Genomic DNA, 23,747 nt, shown 5'->3' with positions numbered 1-23,747 from the left:
GGTGCGTTAGTACAGAGTATGCTTTCTATGATGGCACTCAAGTGTTTAAAATGTGTCAACTCACAATTGATATCTTCATTGAATGTATGTACCTTTGTCCTGCTCCTGATCGAATGATGTGAGCTAACCCAACTTCGGGCATCGGGAGATTCATCTCCGAACACTCCAAGAGCAGACATTATTGGTGCGCTTAGCTACACTTCCCCATGGAGAAACCACTCTCAAGCTTGCTTTCCAGTTGCTGATCGACACAAATAACTCCGCTCCTTCAACTGTCATTTACTTTTTACGTATGCATCATCCATCGGGCAGCGGGCGAGCGATCGTAAAGCCACAAGTTACAGACATGAACCATCAAAACATACAGTCGCCGAACACTGGGAATGGGTCCACTACTGCGGATACCGAGGTTCCTTCGTGTCAGGGATGTAGACGAAGGAAGCTCCGTTGTTCGAGAGATAAGCCAACATGCAACCATTGCCAAAGGCTGGGTACGTTACACAACCCCAACGATAAGGCCAAGTTTATTGGTTACTGACCAAAACAGACGCGCCATGTATCTATGACCTCAAGAAGAACAAACCCGGAGTCAAGACTGGAGTCATAGAAGGCCTAAGTCGCAGAGTCGGTAGGTATAACAGTGAAGACCTAGGCTTTTACTAACAGCATCAGAGGCTCTTGAGAATACAGTGTACCAAGGCTCAAACGCCAATAATTCAAACCCGTCAGTCGACTCATCACAACTCATTGGAGCATTCTCAAGCCTCATACAAGAACTTCGTGGCTTAGTATCCAGTGCTGGCGTCACACTACCACTGCAGACTATCAATAGCGCTTTGGCTCAGACTCAGCACGCGACGCCTGGAACAGCATCTCTCTCATCCCCGAACGATGTCCATCAGCAGCCTCGGAAGAGGAGACGAGTTGATAGCTGTGGCAATCCAAACATAGAGTTGGCCAGTCAACTTGGCGAGCTTGGAAGCACGACAAGCCAATTACCACCACCAGAGCTATTAGAAGAAGTCATCAACGCATATTTCATCCTGGTTCAACCATGGATACCAATACTACATGAAACTCGTTTCAGAAGCCGGTTTTACAACCATGAGCAATTACCATGTCTCACTGTGCTACTGCACGCCATAGTGGTTGCTGCCATCCGCTTCGTGGACCTCGGTAGCGACAAGATATCGGAGAAGGAGACTGAGATATGGACATCCAAATCCAGAAGTATAGTTATCTTGTCCGGCATGGATGGTATGTCGGTTGAGAACTTACAAGCTCTAAGTATAATAGCATTTACGGATGTAGGAGTTTCTCCACTTACTGGTGAACCTATCTAACGACCACTCTAGATGGGCAACGGAGACATAGCCCGGGCTTGGCCTATTATAGGTTCGCTCACGAGGACCGTCGAATATCTGCAGCTCAGTGTTGAGTTTGATGATCGACAACAGGGACCTCTCCTCAAACCTTTAACATCCCTACCGCCAGCACAGAATTGGGCACAGGAAGAAGAACGAAGACGAGTCTTTTGGAGTATCTTCAACTTGGATAGGTATGTAAACTGCGGGTCTGGAGCAGATAGAAACGCTAACCACACCACAGGCTCTGTTCTGTCATGACTGGGTAAGTTTACAACGGCGAGAGTCATACCAACCATACTAACCTTGATAGGTGGAACACAAGCTTAACATCAGACGACGTTCGTAGAAGACTTCCTGCCGATGGAGGTCTTTGGCACAAGGTAGAAACAGTATTAACGCCCTACTTCGGTATTTGGGATCGGTCTGCAGCAAAGATGGGCAACTCGATCGTCTTCCTTCCAGCTCATTATCCAAGCCCCGAACAAGTTACAGAAGCACCAACAGAAACGCCATCAACAAATACCACAGCATCCAAGAGGAATGATACAGTCGATATGACCACTGTGGGCGCTTTTGCATATTGCATCGAAGCAACCGAGTCTTTGAGTCGGGTTACTACATACTTTCTTCAACAAAGGATCAATTTCAAAGATCGCCAGGAAGTCGGCAACTGGCTTACCAGATTCAAGGAGTTGGATCTTCGCCTCGTTCAGTGAGTCTTTTGCCTTTTCTGCACAAGTCGTTAACTGACCACCTCCAAGTTGGAAAATGTTCTTACCTCAAAAGTGGAAAGACTCCAACATTTCCAGACGACCGACCATCATTAACATGGATCCGAACCTTACCCTCGCTCACATCACTCACAATACCTCGATGATTTTGCTACACCAGCAGATAGCATATCCAGCACCCCAGTGGACAAGTATAGTCAGGATGCCCAGTGCACATAGTGCCGAAACATGCCAAATTGCGGCGGCAGAGACGGCGACAATCACTCAAAAGTATCTCAAGTATACGGCAGAGAATAGTCCAGTGAACAGCCAATTTGCATTCTGTGTCTTTGTTAGTGCTCGAGCACTGCTAGGTAGGTCTTTCAAGGTTACTTCCATTAACCCGCGCTGACGAACGTGTAGTGCATTGGAGATACTATAAAACAGTCTTGGCTTCTGAGTTCTGGGTTTTGATCGACAGCCTTGACCATTTTGCCAAGCGATGGGCAGGTCCAATATGCGAAGCAAAGTCGAAAACATCCCTCGCTGGAAAGTACAGTGCTCAGTTACGTGCTCTTTACCAAAAGTGCACAGAGAATCCAGAGTACTCTCCTGATGTAGTTGGATATTCCACCGACGGCTTTGTCGATCACATTTCTACCCAGACTCCCCAGGGACATGAGTTTACTCGAAATAACATCCGGAGTGAGGGCACGGGGGCGGTGGGAGCTTTGAATACAACATTCGATACACGACCAACGAATACTGGACTCCCCTTCGACCCCACGCATACACAAATTTCAAACGACCAGCTCAACTTTCTACCTCAGATATCGCCTACAAACCCCGGCTTGGAGCACAATTCTCCGGATGAGCTATCTGCTATCTCTACGGTTCTCATGGACCAGGACTTTATGCAGTTGGATCGAGTAATTAGTTTCGACGATATGATGTTTACGGCACAGACTATCGACGATCAAGGAGCTCCTTTTCCTATGGATAATTGGACTTTGAACTAAGTCAGAACATACTTTATGATTTACTTATATATTCTTCTCATCGTAAATACTTAAAACAACATGGGATCTATGTACCTATGCCAAACCCATCTTGAGCAACCTGTTTCCAAATTCAATCAAATAATAATCCCCATAAACCAGTCCATGATCCCAGTATCTTTTGTAATCCTTTGCATTGTGATTCGCCGTAGCGTTCTTCAGAATAGCCTCAAAATGACTGTTGGGCTCCAAGTCCTGGACTTGAAAGGTTCCGTCGGGTTTTAGCGCAAACTTTGACTTCTCTTGTGATAGAGAAAAGTCAAGTGTGTCTTTGACGATTCTAATAGCCATCAATCGATACCTTTCGCTGAGTTCGTACGAACCACTACCGGCCAAAGCTTGTGAGAGCACCAGCATACCGTTCGCCGCAATAATACCCGCAGATGAGTCTCGCAATGGAGCAGAGGTATCAATGGGCGCATCAAAATCCCAAAGTGGTACATAACGGCCCTTGGTGCGGTTCTCGCCGGGTATAGGTACCTCGACACAGTCGGGGGACTTGAGGAGTCTGAAGATGAAGTACTCAGCAAGCCCTATAGCTGCATCGAGGAATTGGGTATCCTTGGTCCAGTTGTATGTTTGCGAGTATCCGAGGATGCCCCAGGCTTGTCCACGGGCCCAGGTTGAGTTTGCGGCGTATCCTTGGCCGGTCCTCTTCTCCTTGACAGATCCGTTTTTGGGGTCGAAGTTGACAACATGGAAGGTACTGTACATGGTTCTTCCGACAGACTCATCGGTTTCAGGTCGGAAAAGAGCCTTCATCAGGGCTTTGGCGTGGGTTGTCGCTGCTTCAGCCATCTCGGTTTGGCCAGTCTGTGCTGCTGCATAGTATAATAGATCGAGATTACACATTGAGTCGATGATAACAAGGAAGTCATCCGTCATACTCGAAATGTCGACTCCATCTTGCGACAAGATATCCCACGAGCGGATAGCGCCAACGTTGGAGTTGTATCTGGAATAGAGCGATTGTGCAGCTGTGATGATAGACTGTAGAGCGTCGAAATCGTGTAAAACCTCCCAACGGACTCTCATGGAGGGCTGGATCATGAAAGACATGTCGTGTGTGTCTGTTCGCTTGGCATAGTCGTGAAGCGGGTCAGACCAAGATCGCGCGACGGTGAGTAGTTGCTGTAGAAGCTGCTGCTTTTTCGAACCTCCTGGTGAAGCTTGCGGGAACTTGATCATACGTTCGATCAGGGAGTATATGGAGCCTGGGAAGAAACCACATGTCCAAAACAGCTTTTCTCGAAGGACATATTTGCCGGTCTCTGGTCCAGTCTGGGGGACATATTCAGGGTATGCCAATGGTGGGTTCTGATAACAAATGTTAGCATTTTTCTGCCAAGTTGGGCTTCTGTCTCACGTTGTTTATTAACCCGGTCTCAGCAGCATGAAGGATCTTGGCAGTGATGTTTTCATCAAAGAGATCAGACAAAGTCAATGATATAGAAGTTGTGTTAGACAAGGTGGAGACTTTGCCGTTCTTGAAGGATGACGGCTGAGAGCCGTTGGTATGGCCGTTGACACCGTTGAAAATTGTCATTTTCTTTTATCGATGTTTGATTCTTGAGTTCTTTTTTGAGTAGATATTCTTCTTTTAAATGGCAGTCATCTTGATCCGCACTCAACTTCTGCTTAAGACCTCTGTCAGTCTGACCAAGATGAGAATTATCCGAGCTTCCGAAAGCATTGATCCGAGACTTAGCCCGATGCCCGATGCACAATCCAGGATGGTTAGTCATCCCAGTGGGGTCGTCACGCGTGTAAGTGATGAATATCTCGAAGACCTGGGTGAAGGGATACATGAAGTCCCGTGTGATCGTAATTGATTAGTAGTTACCACACTATCTTCTGTGCTTGACTTAGGTGTCAATGTTCCCTTATTTTTGCTTGTTTGTTGATGTGCTTGTGTATATGGAGAGTGCATATGATGGCTGTAAGTCACCGCTAAAAACCTACTGACCTGATTAGGAGCTTTTTGTCTTCATACGCCGAACGAAACGCATAGAAATAGTCAGGAGACCCCAAATAGTCCGAGTTACGAAGCCTTTAGTCTGATGACAAGTTTAAGTACTCTAGTAGCGAACGAGCTTACAACCTTGGTCTAACTCTTAGACAATCGAGTCTAAATATCAGCAGTATATATTTAGCAAATGCTCCAGCTGATCGACCAGACGACACACGACGCAAGTTACATGAAAGGCCGCGTTATACCTAGGCGGTAACGCGTAGTGAGAACTAGAAGGATATCTGGTGACTGGAAGCAGGTGGATGTTGGATAAAGTGCTACACAGTACTAGACAAGAGGACAATTGCGAACCAAAGTATAACCCCGGTTCAAACACATCTCAAGTCTTAAGAAACGGCACTCTGACACGAATAGAATAACTGCACGAGGAGAGACATTAATACATAATGTGGTATAAATTGGTAGATATGTCTAGAAGTAGAAAGTCTAATTAAGTCTATGTTTTAAAGTCTATAAAATGGAATCTGAAAATCATTGCCAAAAGGTCATGTTTACTCTGCCTTTTTGGAAGCCTTTGTTCGGAGCTTCATCAAGATATAAACGAGAGCATAGGAAGTAAAGACAAAGGCAGCGGTGATACCAGCATTCCTCCAACCATAGGAGTACTCCTTGATGTTGAGAGTGCGAAGGTAATCCTCGCCCTTGGTGTACGAGCACACCATGCACTCATCGGTAGCATCAGGGTTGATGAGGTTACTGGGAACCTTGGTGAGCCACTCAGAGAGATACTCGCCACAGGTAGTACCATTGGGAGGACTAAAGCGAGCGAACTCCTTATCCTTGCACTTGACTTCAGCACCCCACACGCCAAAGGTAAGCATACTGCTCATCAAGTAGTTGAACGGGTTGATGTAGTAGAGCCAGTATCGCCAGAAGACCTGCATGCTAGCGTATGGCACAAGGACACCACAGAAGGATACAAGGATAGTGATGATGAGGGGGTTCACAAGCGATGCGAAGACTTCGCTGGGTGCATAGGCGGCGATGAACTGGCCGATACCAGTGTAGATGAACTCGTACATGAGCATGACGAAAAAGGTTGCACCGGCGCGAGATGAGTGATCAGAGAAACCGACGGTGTAGTACCAGCAGACATAGTAGATGACAGCGCAGACACAAAGATAGGGAACTTCGGAAACAATGAGACCGGTGACGAAAGCAACCCAGGAGTACATCTTGGACTTCTTCTCACGCGTCTCAAAGATATCTCGACGCTGGATGAACAAAGGCTGGAGCTGAGCCATGACACCGGGTGCCACAAAGATGAAGTTGAAGATGGTGAACAGCTTCAGTTGGAGCTCAGCGACCGATGAGCCAATTTGCCAAAAGGTAAAACCGTTGAAGAGAGCTGAGAAGACGTGGAGCGCATACTTGTTGTTGATGTAATCTGTGTTGCGGTACAGGGATACGTTCATACGCTGGGTGACGAGTTTGGTCTGTTCCCAAAGCGATGTGGCAAACTCATTACCGTCTTCAGTTGTACCAGGGGGCTTGGAAGCGGCATCAGTGATCATGTGGTCAAGTTCCTTCTCGACGGTAGCGTGTTCGGGTGAGGATAGCCAAACTTGGTTCCAGTCTTTGCCTTGGGACAAATGACCAGAGACAACATCGATGATGAACTCAGCTGGGTTAACATCCTTGGGGCAAGGAGCACCATAGCGTCCAAAGTAGCCAGAGACAGTCTTGGCTTGATCACCGATGTCACCAAAGTACACAGTCTTGCCACCCTTGGCAAGGAGAAGAAGTGTATCGAACTGGGAGAATAGTTGAGCTGAAGGTTGGTGGATGGTGACAAGGACAGCTTGGCCGACAGCAGCCAGCTTTCGAAGGAAGCGAACAGTGTTGTAAGCAGATTGCCCATCAAGACCAGAAGTAGGCTCGTCCAGGAAGATAAGAATGCTAGGCTTAGACACAAGTTCAACACCAATGGTGACACGCTTGCGCTGTTCAACGCTCAATCCGGCACCAACCTTTCCAATGAGGGTGTCGGCGATGTCGTGAAGTTCGAGAAGGTCGATGATAGTGTCAACATACTTCAGCTTCTCCTCGCGAGGTGTGTCACGGCTTTGTCGGAGTAGGGCGGAGAACTCGAGGGCTTCGCGGACGGTAGCATAGGGTTCATGTACATCAAGCTGCTCACAGTAACCTGCTGAGCGCTGGAAAGAAACTGGTAGAGGACGCCCATCGACCATGATTGAACCGCGGATAGTGCCATCTGTCTTGCGCTGTGCAAGGACGTCGAGAAGAGTTGTCTTTCCAGCACCAGAGGCGCCCATGAGGGCTCCTAGCATACCGGGCTTGACCCAACCTTGGACGTTATCGAGAAGAACGCGATCTCCAGAGGGTGTCTTGACGGTGTAAGTCAGGTTCTTCCAAGTAAAAACCGAAGTGTTGCGAACGAGATTATCGGCGACAGCGCTGGTGTCGGTGTCATCACCCGAGATGACACCATCTTCTTGACTACCAACCATCTTCTTCTCGCCCTTGGTCTGACCCTCTTCGTCGGACTGGCGAAGGGCTGCGGTGATGTGAGCGTTCTCTCGTGGGATGACCAGAGATGGACCATCCTCGGAAGAGGCATGCCACTTGGAGGTGAAAAAGATGGTGATAGCGACGAAGAGAAGCCACCAAGCCCAGATGATACCAAAGTTTCTCCAAAGGTGATCATATCCATAGGAAAGAGAAGCCAAGTAGTCATCGCCAGTAACGAAAGTCTGACCGGGCTTCGCTCCACCTACACCAGCACAAGCCTGGTGATCGCCATTGTTGAAGCCAGGACCACTGGGAACAAGACTGTTGCCGACACAAGGGATGATCTTTCCGTGGAATTCGTTCGAGAGTAGAGCGTCGAAGGCGTATGCCAGAGGGTCGATCCAGAAGATCCAGACAAACCAATCGTGCATCAAGGGCTTCTGGATGAGATAGCCCGAGTACATGATTGTAGCAGTGATGACAAGGCCGGAGACCTTGGAAGCATCGTCGAAATTCTTGAAGGCAGCTCCGACGGCTCGGAAGAGGGCGGTGATGCACTATCGTAAGATGTTAGTCGTGTGTTGTAGATTGTCAGGGTGTTAACTTACAATGGTGATAGCAACCAAGATGATCCAGAAGGTGAAAAAGTGCCCAGCAGTCCTGGTAAGTCCAACCATGAAATACTCCACGACAGAAAATGTAGTGACTTGCAGCAATATGATTGGTATATCAGCAGCAATCTGAGCAATACAGAATGCGGCAGGATGATACATGGCAAAGGACTTGTGCTTGAGAAGAACAGGGCGACCAGTGAAGGAATCAGTGACCTCAGACATGGAAACGAGCGAGTTGGAGAGAAGGGCGACAAAGACGGCACCGGACTTGACGAATAGGCCGCTTGAATTATCTGGAGCGTTGTAGAATAGAGAACCGGCGATAAGGGCTTGGACGATCATTGATATCTGCTTGATGAAGAAGGTGGCCTTGTCTCCGAGAACGATTTGATACTGACGGATGATGCAGGCCTTGGTCTGATCCAAGAAACCGACCGTCATGGGATCGCTGTCCGGCAATTTCTTGTCCTTGAACTGGCGGACGCCCTCTTGAAAAGCCTTTGTCTTTTCCTTGGCAATCTCAGTGGTAGGATAGTCGTATTCAGATCGTGCTCGTTCGTAGATTGGTGACTTTTCGTACTCAGCCCGGAGGGCTTTTGCCGTTCGCGGGAATCGGTTCCGATAGTCTTGATGGATCTGTCTCTCGGTAGGAACAGTCACACCGGTAAGGTAGTCTGCAACATTAGCTCCATGTTGACAGATGAAACCCATGCTCTCCATGAAAGGTTTGGCTTCCTTGAGAGGACCGTAGTAGACTTGTTGTCCTTCGTCTAGAACAAGGACTTTGTCGAAGAGGTCGTAGATACCGTTACCGGCTTGGTAGAGGGTAACGACGGAAGCTAGGCCCATGACATCGGTCATTGCGCGGATAGCCTTGGTATAATCCAAAGCACTATGATTTGTTAGAGGGAAAGTCAAAGGGTTCCTTGGGTGTACTTACGTGCTTGCGTCTAGACCACGAGTAGAGTTGTCCCAACAGAATACTGAGCCCTGGGTGGCCATAGTCTCAATGATGGACACACGCTTGCGTTCGCCACCGCTCACGCCTCTTACAAACGCATCGCCGACCTTGGTGTCAATGGTGTGTTCGATACCCATAGATTTCAGAAGGAAGTCTCTAGTCTCAGTTCGAAGTTCTTCATGTGAGTTGACACCCTGGGGGAGCTGAAAGGGGAGCTTGAGACGAGAAGCAAAGTCCATGGTCTGGCCGACCGTCAGGGCGGGATAGAATACTTCTTCTTCGTTGTTCATGACGATCTGACCGCGATATCTCTTGGCCTCCTCAGCCGTCATTGAGCCATAGAAGACATCGCCCTTGACGCTGGCATAACCGCGTCTCTTGTTGGAGATCATGTTGAGAAGTGTAGTGCATCCAGACCCAGGACGACCTAGGACTAGAAGCATCTCTCCAGGCTTGACACAGCCATGGCTGTTGTCGAGGATAGTCTTGAGTGGTGACTTTTGTCGAGACTCTTTGATAAGCCTTGGAAGGTTGTACTGAGAGAGGACGTTCTCATGGATAGCGGCATCGGCGGCAATAACATCCACGGTGAGGTTGTTCCATGTGACGCCGAGTTCTCTGTCGGGTACGCCTGAAGACTTGTCTCGTTCTTTGAAGCCGATGACTTCTGACTTCATCTTCCATTCGGAGTCATCGTTGGGGTTTTCTTTGAGAGGTGTTGGTTCGTAGACCGTCGAGTCGATGCTATCGGAGGATTCCATGTTGATGTTTGGTGGTATGGTATTGGTAGTGGACGAAAAGTAGCCCTGGCTGGATGAGTAGCCACAACCTCCAGATCAACACAATCTGAATGAACAAAGATAGGAATTAAACAATAGTGCTTGATGCTGGTAAAACATGTTAAATTATCAGGCAGGAGACTTATTATAAAGAAAGACTTGTTAAGTTTGTGTCAGATTCTTACAAACATGGCGGTCTTTTTCCATGTCCGACGGTGGGATTTGCCGGACAATACAGCGAATGGAACTACTAAATCTGGCTAAATGCATTGTTGATCGAGCTATCCTTGAAGGTTTCTGTGGATCAAGAATGAGGCTGATGGAACAAGTCTGGAAATTGCGAATGCGAGAGATTTTGCCGCTTAGTAACTGAGTCTGAAGACACGGGAAGTGGCAGGGCTAGCAGGGGTCCAGGTCGTCTTCGTAGGCTGCTTTACACTCACGAGATAACTAAGCGGCAGTTTCAGAGTCTCCCCAACTTCCGAACCACTTATCTGATCTTCAGGATCCTCGTTGTCTTGTCAAACTGTCCGTGACCGACGCTGGTCTCCCAGGCATCCGGTGCGATACAACACTCTAATCTATCCGGATCGATCCGGACATGGTACCTGGATGCTATATGCGTCATTATTTTCATCTACCGACGGTTCTCGCTGTTCCAATTCATCCGACCCGCGAGTTTCTGTTGAGAATTCTGCGGGACACGAACGCCTGAAATAGGTCTCAGTCTGTGGTGCTGCTGGTAGTGTATAATCACGCGCAAAACGGTGCGACGAGAACCATGTTACACATGTGAAATTATAGTTGACGCGGCCAGCTACCCTAGAAGCATTGGCCTGGTTGCACATCGGACGAAATTATCTAGCTGGTTGGTTTATGCTTCTAGAACTCAAATCTTTTGACTGTTTGTTTTTATATCCCGAGATGTGCACTAGCTGCCGCGTGCAACGCATGATAACATGGAATGAGTGTTGTACTTTCAAGTTGTGCAACCGATGATATTCATAAGCTTTTGAAGACAATTCACAGAGATGATGTGCTTTGTACGTTCCTTATGTTGGTAAATCCACATGAATATCACTGAATCTTACAGGTTTGGCACTGAAAATGTCTTGATCTTTTAGAAAAAGTAGAATCGATAGATGATATCTATTGCTGTAACAATGTTTTGATGAGAATAAATAAAGAATGGTGCAGGGTAAGTTCAGTCGGCATGTGCCGTACTGTCTCCCTTCACTACCCTGTCTAGCGGGCGTCTGATCCCTGGTCTTCACATAGCTGGCCTGGCTGGCTGTGAACCTACTGGCTACCAAGGTACCCAACCGGAAGCTAGAAGACCCGTCAGCATCGTCAATGCTTACCTAGTACAAGCCTGTCTAGCGCTGGCACACATGCCGCTTATTCAGCGGGACTTTGGCGCGCTTTTCCATTCATAACTTCCGAGTCATCCCGTCGGACAGCGTCGGACATTTTGACTGTCCGACTTCACCTTTAGACTCACCTTTTGATGACGAGTGGAATTGCCATCGATACTTATCCTGGCTTTCATTGCAGGACCGTTTGTGGATTGTTAACGCTACCTCGGCTTTGATCTTCGGCAGAGAAACCAACTTCCGTGTGGTATCGACAACGCCATTCTTCTGCCTCACAGTCTCTTTTATCAAGTATGGTTCAGAAAAAGGCCTGTGATGCTTGTCACAAGAGAAAGGTATGTACAGTCTCAGAATCACCTTTCACTGTTGCTCTCTCCATCCACCCCTGTGTCTTGACCAGAAGTTCGCAAAAAGACGGGGACTGGGAGACACTCAGGTTATGTCCGCAACAAAGCTTATTTGATATTTTTATTTATCTCTAATTATGCGGCCCACCTGTTTGGCAAACCCATCCCATCTCATGGCGACCCTGATCACCGCCCCTACCATTTGCCCTTACCCACTATTCAAGTGGCTTACCATATTAGATCCAATGTGATTTGACAGACTCTGATGCCCCTTGTAACTGGTGCCAGCATCACAATCTAGCTTGCACTTTCGACCGTGTCAGGGGTCGTAGGAAGCAAGCCGCCAGATCTAGGTTAGTTCTACCTGATATCAAACCAAGACTGTCTTGGCTTACATATACTGTAGATCCAAGCAAACATCAGAGAGTAGCCTTTCAGAACGGCTGAGAAAAGTAGAAGAAGCACTCGCTCAAACGCTTGCTAGCCAGAGCGACCCTTTGAGCAGAGTATCAAAACACTTCACGTCGAGCTCTCTGCCTGTACATGACCATTCCGAATCTCCTACAATCGAAAATGGCAAAGAGCCAACTCCAGTAGTGGTCACACAGCCAGACCCATCCGACTCTTCCATGGCCGATTCCGAATCCATCGTCCAGCCAGAAAGTCTCACTACTTTTGTACCCTCTCCCAGCGCCGTCTCCTATGGCCAACTCCACTTTGATGGATGTCACTTTGGTCATCTTAGCCAGCACAATGGGTTGCCGCTTATTTCAGATCAAGGCAAGGAGTGGATTGCTTCCAAGACAGGCGAGCAAGTTCGCTTCGAAACTGGACGACAGCTTCGCCCACCACTATCGACACCCTTGTCAACACACCGTTTTACCGACCCACATGATCTGTATACTCTTCCAGATAGAACGGTGGTTGAAACCATCTGGCATGTGTTTTCGAATTCGTCCTTTCGACTTGTGTTCCCCGTTGTCGACCCAGAACTATTCTATGATACAATCAACCTTGCGTATATGAGCTGGAGTGGAGAGACTCCCTCACTTGAGCACATGAGCCAGATGGCCTGTGTTTTGGCTTTTGCGTCTATGATTCCACTGTTCCAGGGGTCACTAGTCGATCTCCCCCCTGTCGATACTGATATATGCGCTGCAAAGGCTCGCTACATCCTTACTGATGTTCTCGAAGGACCGAATCTCGCCACTCTTCAGGTGGCTTTCATGCTGGTCAGCCTTGGTCTTCTATCACACATTGAAAATGCTAACATGATTGTAGAACATGCATGAGATCTTCCTAGGACGACTCCGTTCCGCTTCCATGTTTCACGCCATTGCTTGCCGCATGGCCTTCACCCTTGGCGGTCAAAATTACACCACAACTGAGACTAACAAGGGCCGAATCACTCACCGTGACCGAGAGCGTCGCCAATTAAGACTTCTCTTTTGGCTTGCGTACATCTTTGACAAGGACATTGCCCTCCGAAGTGGCCAGCCCCCTTTGATGGCCGACGACTACTGCGACCTTACCTTGCCAGAGAACTATCTGGAATGCTACGAATATCTCCCCGGCCTAAGCCACCATCTCCCTCTTGAGCTTGCTGGTAATACCGCCCTCGTGCCTCATCTCCCTGGAGACCCGCGTCTCAGTCATATAAAGGAAAAGACTAGTCGCTTGCTCTACTCTGCGCAAGCCGCCAGGAAAACACCTGCCCAGCTTCTATTCGACATCAGAGATCTTGACGATGAGCTGGAAACCTGGAGGAAGTCCATCCCGCAAAACTTTCGCCCCCAACTTTCCATCCGCAATAATTATCAAGTAAATGTGGAAAACATGCATCTTCCGCGTAGCATGCGTTCCATTACCCTCCATCTTGAGTACCACCACCTTTTGACCACCATTCATCGCGCCAGTGGAAGATGCATGCATCATCCTGAGCAGGAAAAGTCAAACATAGACGCTGAATGGCCATCCACCATTGAATCAGGTGTGGAATCAAGCATTGCTCTGGCGCTCGAAGCAAGTCGGTCAACTCTTTTATATCTTATGGCGGCCATGAATGGTCTTGCTGGTGAAGCCTTCTGGTATGTAGACAAAACCTTACACGCGTATATAGTATAATTGGCTAACTATGAGCTAGGGTCGTTGTGTTTTATCCTACCGCTGCTATGATTACAATCTTCTTTAACATCCTCATGCACCCTCTCCGTCCATCGGCTAAGACAGACCTGGAACTTCTCAAATCCTCTTCTGATCTGATTCGGAAGCTTCCAAGTTCGCATCTCAGACCCCATGACGAACGGATGGAAATGATTAACGACTTTTGCATGGAGCTTGTTCGCCTAGCCAGTAGTGCAATCAACAAAGCTGTCTATGAACTCGACCGAGAACATGAAATTCTGCCGCCAACCAACATATAGGAGTCATAAGGAATAGACTGTTTGTTACAGCTTCTATCCTATCAGTCGATTTGGGGTTTCTGTTACGAATGGATGTCAGTGAAGAGTATCTGAGTATTTGATTAGACGAAGAGAATCCATGTTTATTTTATAGAGCACTACACGTAATAGATAATGAATAAGACCAAATACAACCGACGACACATTAAGTGCTCTGATCCAATGGTTCGCGACGTGATCTGGAAACTAGGCAAGACTCCTTTGAACTTTCCAAGCTTGAGGAAGCGCTGTTGGTCTCACTAAGCCCTGAAGGACGTATTGATACTTATCTTGATCGCAAATTCTTGTTCTTCAGCTAAGACTTTTAACTTTGACATTGAATAATATGTAGCCAACTAACACCATTATTGTAGCTAGATATTCTGACGGTAGCCAAGTCATGCGTATATTGCTGAACTGGAGATGCTAGGTAGAGAACCCTTTTTTTAATAAAACTACATTATAGAGACTGCTTGATGTAGTCTTGTGATCGCTCATTGAATATTCGGGTTTACGGTTCAGTTTCTAGGTTCATAGTCTGGCACTATCAGTCTACCTATTGCAAAGAAAAGATACTTAGTAATATCAGTCAACATACTTTGGGAAGACTTACACAAGCTCGAATCCGAACAGCTCCAACGTTGACGCCGCCCCGCCGTCCAGCAAGGCCACAATTCAGGCTTCTCAGATTCCGAGGCTTTGGTAATCAAGGCCCCCGAGGCCGAGGAGAGTAAATCAGAGTAAGATGTGACAGTTACAAGGAAAACTCCAACCACCTGACCGAGGAGCATCAGAGGGCGAAACCAAGGGCTTTAGAAAGATAAGTCGGAGGACCAAGTGAGATGTCAAGCCAAGATTGCTGATATGGAGAATCTTCTTCAACAGGTCAACAAGGTATGCAAGATGTCGGAGCGGGAGAATAGTAAGTGCAAGGTGGCAGCGAGGAGCATCGGGAACCGAAGGTCTTAGGACACTGGAGTCTGCCCTTTCGTCCAAGGGTCATGGTGGGATATTGGCCAGTGAATGGCATACCGGGAGGTGTGGTTTGGTGTTGGACGTCTCAGTGCGTGGTCTGAAGACTATATATGGATAGCTGTCAGCTCGTTACCCAACTGTTCGTGGTTTTGGTGCCACCACTTAATGCGAACCCACCCGATCTTCCATAATAGAGTACTAAAGCTTGGAAATGTATTCCGAAAGGTATTGAGATGGCCTGTGGGTTGTGATGTGTTCTTGAGGCATGCCGGAAAGTGCTTATATTGAAATCGATGAAAATCATAACACAACATCATCAAGTCAAACTTGGTGCGGCAAAAGAAGTCTAGATTCATTATACTATATCAGCTTGTAGTTTATGAGTGATGATATTGAAAAGTGAATAGTGGAGGGAGATATATTGAAAGGCGCTCTAGAGCGCCAACTGACCTCGTGTGTGCAGATGAGCAGCTATGAGTTTATAGACTTCGGAAACCTTGCATGAGGTCTCCATGCATCTCGTGATGTATAATTGGCTTTCTTTAGCGCTTGTGGGTGCTTAAATTCGTATGAAATGGCTCCAGTGTCATGATGAGTCGAGAAGGACCGCCCAACAGCGCTGACAACCCTGTGACAGCAAAGTCGAGAAATTGAACGTCCCAGGGGCGTCATAAAAGCTGAATAAACCTGTTCAACTTCATATGTTAGAGATAAATAGGATGAAAGAGCCCGTGGGGATCGAAGGTATTGTGTCACTTACAGGCAAGCTGACCACCAGACCAAAGCTACTGCGCTAGATTTTTTATACTCTCTATTAAATTGATGAAACGAAACAATGAGAAGTATTCGACAATAATGAGGCGACAAGATGGTTATTATTGACAAAGGATTCAGTTTTCTGGTAGGTGGTGCAAGATTGCTGGTGAGTGTGGTTAGCGGAAATCTACCCCTGATTTCCCAAGCGGCACAACTAAATCTCCGGACAACTGCATTAGCTCTCCTCAACCACAAGAAAACAAAGCAATTGTCACCATATTGTTATATTTCTACTTGGAAAATAAACCGCTGTACATATTTGATAAATAGGGACAAACTCAAATTTGCATTTTTAGGGGGTGGTTTAAACACACATTGAATATGCGATATTTATCAACATCACAGTATGGTATAGACAAAAGAACTTGATCATCATTTCTGTATATCCAAGGCAGCAATACATTGGAATTTAACTAGTATCATCTCTTCAAATTGTATAGTAAATGCCGAGTTACAGACGTGTGTGTGGGCAGCATAACGCCCTATTATAAAATCATCCCAATCACTTAGGAGATGCGTTGGTAGCACTGCCAGATGTCTGCCTGCACTTGCAGACACTGCCACCAGTCGACAGACCCGAGTGGCAGAGAGAAGCAGGAAGAAATTGGTCGAGCAATTTGTCAGGGTCCCGCCCAACTCTCTTCTCCCCCACCGAATTCTTTCTTCCCTCTGACCACAGCCTGTAAGTTTCCCACCAAAACAGTGAACTACCAAACTTCAACAGCTTGGCAAACAGCCTTGAGATTACCGAACTCACCATGACTCAAACTGCCGGCGGACATATGGCTCAGCACAGCGTGCCATTCCCCCTCGTTATCATCATTGCCATGATTGCAACTTACTTGTACCCAGCCAATCTTCCTGGCCCTATGCACAAACTCCGTCTCAAGGACATCTACCGATCTCGCCACTACGCTACCCAGCGTGCTGCCCGGTCTGTCATCAAACGTGCCCAGAATCTCGCCGCGTCCGAGATTGTCCAGATTGCTGCAGACCTTCGCAAGCTTGTTAAGAAGTATTACACGTCTGCCACGTCTTACTCTCCCACTCAGGGAGACTTCCAGTACTTCCTTTGTGCCGTCTTTTACTTATGGCACAGCAACCGTCCTATCCCTGCTAAGCCTGTTCTCCGGGATCCCACCTTTGATGAACGTACCATCCATGTCGGTTATCTCAGACACGACCTTGATCCTGTCGATGGTCTTCTTCACGACGGCCGTGATAATCGTCTCATATTTGACGACGCGTTTCTCTTCATCGACTTCAACGACGAGACCATGATTGTCAGCTTCATCTTCGTGGACGGTAACGGCTTTGAAATCGATCCTGAGGATGTCGACATCTTCAGCGAGTACGCTTCCACCGAAGATCGTAACGTCACCCTCTTTCATCACTATGAGGATAGTGAGCGAATCCGAGTCATGGATCACAACTGGCATGTAAGTCAACCCACTCAGCAATCCTCAAGCTAAGAACATGCTAATGATGAACCAAAAGGTCGCCATCTGGTCTGCTCGTCGCAAGATCAAGCGGTTCGCTGAGATCGGCGTCACTGCTAGTGAGGCTGCCAACTGGCCCAACCGTCTCGAGACTGAGTACATGGAACCTTTTATGACCGTAGAGCGCGTTCTTGAGGTCTACGAGTTAGACTTCGACTAGATTGGACTCTGAGGCCACCGGACGTTGATAATGTAGTAGTGAGGTATATTGTTGGCATGTTAAGGATGATGTGTACAAGGATTTCAGACAAGAGAAACTGGGTCTAGTCTTTTTGTTAATAATGTCCGCTACTTGAGCGAAGAATGGCGAAAGTGTATGATCAATCGTTGATAGCAAGGAGACATTGAATCAAAGGACTTGATAGTAATTGCCTCTCAAGATGAGATAGGATGATGAATATTCTACTGTGATGAAAGCTGAAGTCTTCCCCCCGTGCTTGGCGATAGCTAGATCTTATGAAGAACTATTCTTGGAACAAACTCCTACCTTCTTGACTCATACTTCATACCATACGGCTTCCCTATAACACTAACTCGATGAAATACTAACTTAGGTGTAAAGGGCACCTTCGGCATATCATCACGCTAAGACATACGCGTCACCAATTCCTTCATATTTTGCAAGTGATGTTGTAGCCAACAATATTTAAGAAAATATACAAGATAATGTTCCCGATTGCGAGACTCGTTCGGTTGAGTTCCACGGGTATACAAATACGTGCAGCAATGGCTCTTCAATACGACAGAGACTATAAAATAAGAGCGGTAAGATCCAGACCATTGTGTCTTTAGGTTTACGATAAATGTCTTAGCAGTGAGGCAATGCATTGCCGATGAGTCATGTTGAGTTACTTATTCACAGTATCACAAGGCAAAACGAGAGTTTCTCAAAGTTTGATTATTATCTGCCTTACTCGAACATCCCATTTGATAATTCACCATGCCTGGTATGTAGCCTAGCTATCCGGGCTGCTAATATAGGAATTCCATTCCTGGATGACGTGCTCCCAATGAAATATTCAGCATGACTCCCCCAGCCGCCGACCTTGAGGGACATGAACCTTTGTCAGGATAGAACGGGCAGCCTCATTGCTTGGGCCGCTGACTATAATGTCTTCACTCTGGTAAAGAAGTTAGTATAATTGTACTTATTTCCGGATTTGAGGGATGTAGTTACCTTGCTAACATAGAGCAAACACTGGGAAATAAAGCAGTTGGTCGACCTTGGCAGTATGATTCCTTGATTCCAAAATAACATAAAGCGCCATCGCTGTGGCTGCTGTTAATAGAGGCATAAAATGCCTATTGAGTGGGATGTTGAACGTAACCTTGAATCATCCTCGGTTGGTGGGATTTGGTTGGTGATAGAGAGTTTAGTTGTGGTCGAGGTCGAGATCGGAGTCAATCTCCCAGCGCTTCTGAGAGTCACCATCAGAGGACGTGTCGGCATTATGACCGAGGTCAAGGTCGATATCATCAGAAGGTGGGATAGTTGGGGAGGTAGTTGTAGGAGCTGGGCCCGCAGCATTATCCGCTTCGTATTGGGCAGCAGCTTCCTCGCGGAGGACACGGGCTCGCTCCATAGCGGCCATGCGCGTGAAAAAACGAATTGGCTGGACCCTAGTAATAAAAGGACGCTCTATTTCGAGCGAGTTTCTCCACATAGGATGGTAGATCGGGTACCCATGTATCTTGAAAATTGCCTGTCCTGTGATATCCGCCCAGCCATCATCACCTTCGATGGTTACGGCGGGGGAAACGTCATATCGACTGGTGGCCCACGTCTTGCCTTCAGGCTTCTAGCTAAAGTCTCCGACGTACGTAATAAAGGCCATGAGAGCATGGCCAACTTGCCAAGGTCGCTCGAGGAAGATACCATGATCGAAAGCCTCTTGATCGCACCATGGTATGTAACGCTCAGGCCAGTCCTGGAGATCCATGAGGACATCGGCGCGGACGTACTCCTTGGTGTCAAGGTTTCGTAGAACTTGCTCTCTTTGTATCTCGGTGAGATGACGTGGTTCTGTCATGAAGATTTCGATCATACGAAAGTAAGCCTCTTTGTCCTCAGAGGTGCTTGAGCGATCACGGTTCATGAGGTCAATGACGCGGTCAGAACGAGGCCCGGGGTGCATGAATACTTCGGGAGCATAGTAGGGGGTTAAGGGCATAGCCCGACCAAGGGTCACAGGGTAAGTGTGAAGTTCATGTAGAGTCTGGATGCGACGAGAAAACCAGTCTTGCTCCTCTTCTGGAGTACCAGCACCTTCCGGAATGCCCGGGGCCCAAGAACCAGCAAACACAAGACGCTGACCTCGCCATGGTCCTGCATCGAGATGGAGCACTTTTTGCATCTTGGATCCAAGGAGACGGAAAAAAAAGGAGTTGGTCATACCAAGGCACAAAATAGTGACACCGTCCTTTTCAAGATCAAGCTTGCCAACGATCCTGTCAAGAACAGTCTGAGGCAACTTGGCAAAAGCACCGTGAGCTCTTTTAAAACAAGTCAGTGGTTATTAGACAAATACAGTGCGATAGTCTTACCCTTTCTTGCGGGCACTCTCGACCTTGGCGGGATTGGCCTGGTATGGAACCCAGACTGGGTTCCGGAGGAGCTTGGTCAGGCTGGATGCGGTCTCGGTCACCTGAGCTTCATTGGGACGATCCATGACCTTGAGATGCTCGAGGCTATTGGAGTTGGCGTTAGATCCTTCTAGAAAGTAACAGTGGTTAGATAAAATGCGGTACTTACCAGTCAAGGTTTACGACCCGCCAGGAGGCGGGAATGTTGCGCTGCATCATGTCTACTACCACGGGTTGTGAGAGAAGGATGTTGAGAAAGACGAGGATGCAGGGCCAAGGGTAGATGTAGGCGGGGTTTCTCTGAATCACGTGCACCCTGAGCAGGTTTCTCAAACGCGTCACGCAGACAACAGTCCTAAAGGGGTATGGTACCTGAGACTTTGAGCACTGGCGGGGGTGACACTCGTCTTGTACAGCTCTAGCTGACACTTCCAGGGAGTACGATGTGTACCTAGACGTTTGAATAGACCACTACAGTATAGAGAACACAAGGTATTCCCATTGTACAGAGTATTTCTCAGGTTACACCTCGAAAAAGGAGGTATTAGTGATTTTCCATGTCCAGGCCACTCGACTGTGAAATTACTCCTTTCCACAAAGTCTATAGATGGATATAGTTACATCAGTAGATCAAACAGAAGCAACTAATCTATTACCCCTCACGCATGAGCTATATTCTTGTGCATGCCTGGACGGAGGACACACATCTCCGTTTTCTCTATCGAGTCACTCGACTGATCAGTCTTTTCTTGGCACAGGATCTACACGATACTTATTGCAGCACGTCTAGACTCAACTGGACTCTCATTTATTACTAGTATGGCCAAGGTCAGCTGATAGTATTCGCAGACGATACAGTTGTCACCAGCTCCCTGTGGGGATTCACGTCTAGTTCACGCTTGATTTGTTGTATTAGTGTCGCTCTATAAACCACTGGACACTTGGTGCCAGCCCCTTGTCTATACATTGAAATTGCCCGTCTATTCCTGGTCGTGGGCCGTCTATAAAATCCATAGTGTTTTCTTTAGGTCGGTATTCCAATCCACTATGCTTCGGGTAGGTGTCTTTTGCGTTTCGTGGTAGGATTTGGTAGGACGATTAAGCGCTCTAACGTTCAAAGCCAGAATTGAGGGTAATAGCCTCTTTCGATCGAGTAAACACTAGGATCTAGCACAGTCTGTCTCATCCTCGGGTTAGTGTTTGTTGTTCTAGAGTGATGCGTGAAGTTTCCCTTTTGACACTAAGTCCAGATACATGATACCTGTGTCCAAGAACCTTTTCACTACATCCACCATCTATTTCAGGAGGTCACTTACCATGGTAAATATGTTTTAGGGTAGAAGCATCAATTGTTGTGGAAGAATAGCGAACGGCGGCCAAACAAGGGGTACAGAACCAATCTAGCTACAGATGGCGCTCAATATTGTCAGCTTTGATATCAGCCCAATTTCCTCTCTCCGTAGATCAGAAATTAGAATTGAGTAATGTTGGAAAGTCTTCGGTCATTTCAAGCGCCTCATTGTCTCAGGGGTAGGTTCGAGCGATCGCTGTGCAGCTTTGCCGCCAGGAGCAACGGAGAGCCTGGGAGGAAAGTTTGTTAGCTACTTTTATCGTCTTAGAGATCGTGGTAGATTATAGTTGTTTCTCTGTAATGTCCCATGCAATCAAGCTGAGAAACGAGATCTTGGCCAGCTGTCGATAGGTCGTGGGACACCAGACAGGCTTCTCAGGCGCTCTCGGCAAACGCCGGTATTCTTGCAATGTACTTACATTGTAGGCCTCCTCTTTAATAGTTCTAACAAGCGAGGTGGTGGTATAGGTCTAGTAGGAGGCGGTTGTGCCATGATTCAGCGACGCTCAGTGGAGACATCCCTTAGTGTTTCGAATGCGGAATCGTCTGGAGTTTCGGCAGTCAACTACTAGCTTTCGGTCATTGAATACCTTGCTTTAGTTTGATTCTTTATTAGTTTGGTCTATCTCTGGCCGAGTTGTTTGGCTGGTTGGTTTGGTTGACGGAGGCAATTCAAAGGTTGACAAATTACACAAGTAAAACATCAAAGTCAGGGGTTGTCTATTAGTGGGTGGTTACAAAAGTGGGGGGCTGAAGGGGTGCGCTTATGTCCATGTTACAGCTACACACACACTGATGACACAAAAGACCGTACAACCATCCACAGAAATTTGAAATTTAATTTGAACACACTATTGGGAAGCTATACCTATTCTCCATCTCGACAATCTATTCCGATACCTATTTTCTTGCTATTGTGGTGTCCATTGTCGACGGCGGCCTATCGACGATCCCACAGAAGCTATGGTACAGCAAGGAAGACATCTTTCCACAACAGCTGAAAGCAGTGATCTCTTTATGGGCAGTTCACACTCATGATTTCGTCAAGAGAATCTCTAGAACAGTTGTCAAAAACCAGCATTCTCTTTCAGGTTTGGCCGATCTTCTTGTTGAATCCTTACCCCTGAATCCGTGACTCCGGCTAATTTTCTCGTTCTCCCAGGAATCTTTTGCCAATCTAGTCATGTACCGTCGCTCGCGAATCTGACTGAAAGAGCGAAAGTTCAGAGATCTCTGAGCTTAGAACGAGAAGACAAAGGCACTGTTCGTGTCAAGGGTCCTTGGCGGCGGTCAAACTGTGCTCGCGGGCCATTGGAGCAAAACGGCATTATATAGAAAGCCTCGACAAGCCAGAATATATAGATGAATATATCCCATAAGATTCGAATCTCTTATTCGACTTATCATAATGTCATCTATGAGTAGGCTCAGACTATCGATAGTCCCAAAATCCGAAATACCTACCCGAACCATCCCAACACGACCGAGAGCGTCTACGCTTGAATACACTTTGTTTATAAGGCCAAGAGTCTCTGAGACTCTTTTGGGGCCTTTTGGGAGGATCAATAATGCAGTCAATACCAGAGACAAGATTGGCAAGGTTCACAAGAGCTGTCAAACCGACTTAGAACCGACTGAGAACATGGCAGAGGTTCCTTGCTATGTATTGCCTCTGCTGGTTTTACAAGGCATTGTCTATTCCCTACAGCAGGTTCACGGTCTACTCAAACGCTACTCTCTCCCAATGGCGAGCCCAAGCACAATGACTTGACAGAGATCCCCAAGTCAAACCCCTAAGTCGGCCTTAAAAGACTCCGTCCGTAAAGTCAATCACAGTGGCCTTTTCAAGGACGCTTCCCACTTTAGCAATAAAAACTTGATGAGCTGGGTCCGATTTGACATAGTAGTCTCGATCCTCTGCAGAGTTGAAAATGGCAACGAACCCATGGGTTAACCCGTTCTGTAGTTCATCTAGTTAGTCCGGTGTCTACTGCTTCCAAACAATAGTATGGGGCGGCCTTACCTGCATTCCCTCTGGAGAATTGTCTTTGCCGCCTACAAGTGAAACGATGTACGGACTGTTGCTTGTGGGATGGATACATTGGTCTTTTAGAGCAAGAAAAGAATCGCAAATCTGGACAGGGGAAGGGATTGTTAGTTGGTTTGCGTCACACGGCAGGGATTGTCAAGCGCACCTCTTTGATTTCAGATAAATCAACATCCGACTTGAATTGGAAGAGTACAGTGTGAGTAAGAGTCATGATTAATCGGTATTCTTCGTGGATGTTATTAAATGTCTCTATTGACTTTGATGCGGAGTAATCGAGTCGTCAGACATGGACATGGACACAAATAAGGACATAAAGGCC

General features: G+C 47.2%; 7 protein-coding genes across 7 annotated transcripts; 3 read left to right on the top strand and 4 right to left on the bottom strand.

The window, feature by feature from the left end:
- Positions 1-383: 383 nt before the first annotated feature.
- FGSG_08828 (uncharacterized protein) lies at positions 384-2,480 on the top strand (the record flags this gene model as incomplete). Its single annotated transcript, XM_011321584.1, has 7 exons — positions 384-495; positions 577-628; positions 764-1,307; positions 1,356-1,558; positions 1,609-1,629; positions 1,714-2,083; positions 2,129-2,480. 6 exons carry the CDS (start codon positions 384-386, stop codon positions 2,081-2,083), a joined length of 1,302 nt encoding a protein of 433 aa, XP_011319886.1. The 3' UTR covers positions 2,129-2,480.
- A 691-nt stretch (positions 2,481-3,171) lies between these two features.
- FGSG_08829 (uncharacterized protein) lies at positions 3,172-4,681 on the bottom strand (the record flags this gene model as incomplete). The annotated part of the gene is made up of 2 exons (XM_011321583.1): positions 3,172-4,452; positions 4,502-4,681. The coding sequence occupies 2 exons, from the start codon at positions 4,679-4,681 to the stop codon at positions 3,172-3,174; spliced, it is 1,461 nt and encodes a 486-aa protein (XP_011319885.1).
- A 977-nt stretch (positions 4,682-5,658) lies between these two features.
- FGSG_08830 (uncharacterized protein) lies at positions 5,659-9,975 on the bottom strand (the record flags this gene model as incomplete). Its single annotated transcript, XM_011321582.1, has 3 exons — positions 5,659-8,196; positions 8,248-9,145; positions 9,194-9,975. 3 exons carry the CDS (start codon positions 9,973-9,975, stop codon positions 5,659-5,661), a joined length of 4,218 nt encoding a protein of 1,405 aa, XP_011319884.1.
- A 1,684-nt stretch (positions 9,976-11,659) lies between these two features.
- On the top strand, positions 11,660-14,136 carry FGSG_08831 (uncharacterized protein; the record flags this gene model as incomplete). The annotated part of the gene is made up of 5 exons (XM_011321581.1): positions 11,660-11,701; positions 12,002-12,066; positions 12,120-12,945; positions 12,995-13,800; positions 13,857-14,136. 5 exons carry the CDS (start codon positions 11,660-11,662, stop codon positions 14,134-14,136), a joined length of 2,019 nt encoding a protein of 672 aa, XP_011319883.1.
- Positions 14,137-16,703: 2,567 nt separating this feature from the next.
- FGSG_08832 (uncharacterized protein) lies at positions 16,704-17,604 on the top strand (the record flags this gene model as incomplete). The annotated part of the gene is made up of 2 exons (XM_011321580.1): positions 16,704-17,384; positions 17,443-17,604. 2 exons carry the CDS (start codon positions 16,704-16,706, stop codon positions 17,602-17,604), a joined length of 843 nt encoding a protein of 280 aa, XP_011319882.1.
- Positions 17,605-18,817: 1,213 nt separating this feature from the next.
- On the bottom strand, positions 18,818-20,246 carry FGSG_08833 (uncharacterized protein; the record flags this gene model as incomplete). The annotated part of the gene is made up of 4 exons (XM_011321579.1): positions 18,818-19,214; positions 19,266-19,937; positions 19,989-20,132; positions 20,197-20,246. The coding sequence occupies 4 exons, from the start codon at positions 20,244-20,246 to the stop codon at positions 18,818-18,820; spliced, it is 1,263 nt and encodes a 420-aa protein (XP_011319881.1).
- A 2,936-nt stretch (positions 20,247-23,182) lies between these two features.
- Positions 23,183-23,639, bottom strand: FGSG_08834 (uncharacterized protein; the record flags this gene model as incomplete). Its single annotated transcript, XM_011321578.1, has 3 exons — positions 23,183-23,338; positions 23,402-23,512; positions 23,574-23,639. 3 exons carry the CDS (start codon positions 23,637-23,639, stop codon positions 23,183-23,185), a joined length of 333 nt encoding a protein of 110 aa, XP_011319880.1.
- Between the last annotated feature and the right edge of the window lie 108 nt (positions 23,640-23,747).

This window comes from Fusarium graminearum, chromosome 2 (assembly GCF_000240135.3).
Source record: "Fusarium graminearum PH-1 chromosome 2, whole genome shotgun sequence".
In the NCBI taxonomy this organism is placed as follows: Eukaryota; Fungi; Ascomycota; class Sordariomycetes; order Hypocreales; family Nectriaceae; genus Fusarium; species Fusarium graminearum.
The sequence above is the reverse complement of the archived record's forward strand: the minus strand, read 5'-3'. Positions and strand labels throughout refer to the sequence as shown.